Here is a 3,796-nt window from a genome sequence, read left to right on the forward strand (position 1 = left end):
TTCAAAAACTTTCCATTATTTTGAACAATTCTTCTCCCAAATAAAGGTTCAGTGGGGTTCGCCATTATAAACATATGCTATGTGTAAGTAATTAGTAGGAGTGCTAGAAGCAGCCTTTGATGAATGTAAGAAAGAATTTGAAGCAGTCTCAAAAGGCAAAGTAAAGGAAAAGGATAATGAGTACATAATCTTTGGAAATTAAAAGTGAAATCCATCTTTGTACAGAGAAATAAAAAAAAGAAATAAAGAAAGCAGAGGAAGGGAAGACTGTAAAAAGAAAGGAGACATTGAAACTTCCAATATGGCCACCAATTTTCTCTGAAAAACAACTGAATTGTCTCAATTTAAACCACCAACAAGCATAACCCATTGGGACTTTCTGCTAGTAAAGCTGCTCTCTCTTGTCATGCCACCATCTCCACCTGTTCAAACCACCATCTCCAACACTAAGACGCCCACTTGTATGTTTAATTAAAGACATATCAAATATGAAAAAAAAAAAAAAAACTTGTATAATTTCAAAATGTAAAGTCCACAAATAAAGTATTAGCAATTTTTTTTCACAATTAATTCTGATTGAAACTGAAATTGGAGACTTCACAATTTTGAAAATAACTCCAATATCATTGAGTCAAAACTTATTAGCCAACAAATCTAATTTTAATTACATTAACTTTTGAAATTTAATGTGTGAATTCACAAGACTAAATTGAATGTTGACATAGAATTTTTTTACTCTAATGTGTGTTAATTAAAGATTATCTGAATTTGTCTTTTATTTTTTAATGTAAAAACAATATAAAATAATATAATACATAAGAGTACTCAGTGTTTGATTCACTAACCAATAATAATCCCATCTGGGTCTGACTTTGCTCATCCTGTTTTCTCCATGAGGATAATCAGTTTCAGCTCTTCTTGCATTTCTGAAAGCACAACATCCTATTGAATAGATGCCAATTAGAACAATAAGCATCACAATATTGAGGACTGATAGTTTGTGCCAATCCCTTCTCACATCTTCAAGCACTCCAGCTTTGCAAGAATCGCACTCATAACACAGTAAAGTTGGGGAATTGTTCCATCTGTAGCAATCTGGGTCTTGGGGCACCAACGTTGCCATGTTATAGTTACATGAAGTTGGTGGCTTGCAACATCCAGACTTCACCCAAAAAAAATGTCATTTATCATTGTATTGAACTTAAATAAAAATAATCAAAGAATTACCTGGATGGGAGACATGTCTTTCTGCATATAATCAAGAGGAGTCCAAGAGGCTAGCTTGGCGCAAGTCTTGGAACCCAATATGCAGCTCCTAATGGCTCTCCAATAGTCAGGATCCTTAACCCTATCTCTCAACCAAGGAGAATAATCTTGAAGCCTATACTCCTTGTAAACCCTACCAGGCACATCCACACCACCACCTTGGCTTGTAACAACAAACCCAAAAATAGTCAAACCCATTAAGGTTGCAATAATGAATAACATGACTACTAGATAGACCCAAAGTGCCCATGCTACATGAAAACAGGCTCCAATGAAGCCAGCTAGTGAAATTATAAGCACCACAAAACCCACAACGAGAAGTGGGGTTTGAAGGAAACTTTCACAGGTTGTGCTGCTTCTTGCCATCCATAACCCTCCGCCAATGATTGGTATGGAAGCTAAGAGAGTGAAAAGATTCAAGAAACCAATGACTGTGTTGCTAAATCTGTACATTTTTTCTAATTTCTGTATGTTGCACTTGCACCACTAATTGGGCTTTATCTCTAGCTAGCCAGTTCTCTCTCTCTCTCTCTCTCTCTTTCTCTCTCTCTCTCTCTGTCTGCAGCTTCTTTTCTTGTTATGGTGTTCAGCTTTTCTCTTTTAATGGGTGGCAATGCTTTTCTTTGTTGTTACAATTTCCTGAAAGATTCAAGAAATTCAAAATGCTTACTACCTTTCTCCTATTTGCTTTTCCCTGTATTAGTGTATTGTGAAAAACTTTATGTGACATATATTGTCTAATTAATGGCTACATTAATTATACTTACTGAGTAAGGAACTTTATTAAACACGTAAATTGACTAGATTGCCCTGTATGTATACACTTGAGTTTCAATTTTCTGGAGTATTTGGCCAAGTAATAAGATGAATTGAGGAATGCCTTCTGATCAATGTGCAATTTATAAATCAGATCATTGGTAAAGGTATCAATTCAATATGCAATGCCCAAGGCAAGAAAAGAATAGTAGGCAAGCATTTTGGTAATTTCAATGTTACTCAGTTGCCTTTTGGGTATGGACCAAGTATTTCTCTTTCTTTTGAAGCATGATTAGAATCAGAATTAGGTATGTCTTTGGATGAGAAGGAGATCATAGAATATATTTGTTGCTTTTACTTCTTCTATTATCTCCTCACATTCTTTAGTTATTAGTGCTTCTTTGATCATCTTTAGGCTCCACTACACCCCTCCTCCTTTCTTAATGGCAAAAATAAATAAATAAATAATTTCCACCAAGTCTATTTGAAATTTTCTAGATCAAGGGATTTTTTTGTCCTAAACCTAATTTATAATGTAGGCAAAATATAAGATATAGGATATAATCCATTATTAAATATATGAATCTCATATATATATGTTTTGGGTTCATAATAGACAGAATTTATGTAAAAATTTATTTAAATCAAATCCATTATAGACTCAAAACATAATATAAATGCTAAAATTCACTTATTAAGTCCATAAATTTGACATATTTATATATGTCTTGGCAATAATTTCCCAAGTCTCTTTTCCCTTGCCATATCAATCATGGAAGTTTAACCAGCAAAAATTAATTACTCTACCATGATTGTAGTTTTCTAGTTGCAAGCTGAATGAAAATACTAGAAAGCTTTTTCATGTCTTTTTAATTCTTGCATGCGTTTTTAATAAATAATTCAATAATTAAATACTCATTACAAAATATAAAAGTTAAAATATTTACTATTGATTAATTCAATTAATTTCATGAGATTTCTTTAAATTTATGTGGATGATTTGTGTAATATTTTATTAAAGATGTGAATTGAATAGCATGTTTAACTCTTATATTATATATACAAAAAATAAATATACTAAATACCTTTTAATTAAAATCAATTCTGTATCATTGAGTTATATAAAAATTGTGAATTCTCATATTCCAATTAGAATTAAAATTAAAAAAAAAAAAAGACATTTCAAATTCCAATTATTCACCACCCTTTAAAAAGTTTTTAATATATCAAAAGAAATTGAAAAAGATAAAAGAAAAGTTGTGAAGCTAATCAAATCATCAATCATTGTTCAATAACTTTTTGGATTTTGATTTTTTATTATAATTTCTTTCTGCATTGGTCAGGTATTCTTTCATCCCATTTACGGTTTTGACAGAAAACTATTTTCCCTTAGATGTTGGATGTACAAAGTGAGATCCTTCTTAGGCTATCGACTTCATGAAACGAAACTTGATCAATCCATAAAGTATAGGGCACATTCACCACTAAACCAGATCCACTTGATTTATTATACATATTTCTAATAGAAAGGGTGAATATTCTTTGATTTAACAAAGTTAATTACAGTAGATATGAGAAATGACAAAGAAAATAAAACAATACAACCAAAGTCTTTGGAATAATACATCAATAGAATAGATAAAGATCCTTAATTGATTTCTCTGAAAAAGCCATTCTTCCAGGATATTTCTTTCAAATGATAAACTTTGACTGAACTTGTACCCTCTAACTTCAAGCATACTCAAATTTTCACTAAATTTCTTATGTTTATGAA

General features: G+C 31.4%; 1 protein-coding gene across 1 annotated transcript; it reads right to left on the reverse strand.

The window, feature by feature from the left end:
- Positions 1-217: 217 nt before the first annotated feature.
- Positions 218-2,087, reverse strand: LOC110652679 (tetraspanin-6-like). Its single transcript, XM_021808297.2, has 3 exons — positions 1,228-2,087; positions 846-1,162; positions 218-422 (listed from the first exon to the last, which is right to left on the reverse strand). Exons 1-3 carry the CDS (start codon positions 1,717-1,719, stop codon positions 383-385), a joined length of 849 nt encoding a protein of 282 aa, XP_021663989.2. The 5' UTR covers positions 1,720-2,087; the 3' UTR covers positions 218-382.
- Between the last annotated feature and the right edge of the window lie 1,709 nt (positions 2,088-3,796).

Source organism: Hevea brasiliensis, chromosome 14 (assembly GCF_030052815.1).
Source record: "Hevea brasiliensis isolate MT/VB/25A 57/8 chromosome 14, ASM3005281v1, whole genome shotgun sequence".
Lineage (NCBI taxonomy): Eukaryota > Viridiplantae > Streptophyta > Magnoliopsida > Malpighiales > Euphorbiaceae > Hevea > Hevea brasiliensis.

Coding starts and splice junctions, on each gene's coding strand:
- LOC110652679 (XM_021808297.2), bottom strand. CDS start 1,719: ATGTACAGATTTAGCAACACAGTCATTGGTTTCTTGAATCTTTTCACT. Junction 1,163..1,227: donor AAGACATGTCTCCCATCCAG/GTAATTCTTTGA, acceptor TTTTGGGTGAAG/TCTGGATGTTGCAAGCCACC. Junction 423..845: donor CCCAGATGGGATTATTATTG/GTTAGTGAATCA, acceptor TGGTTTGAACAG/GTGGAGATGGTGGCATGACA.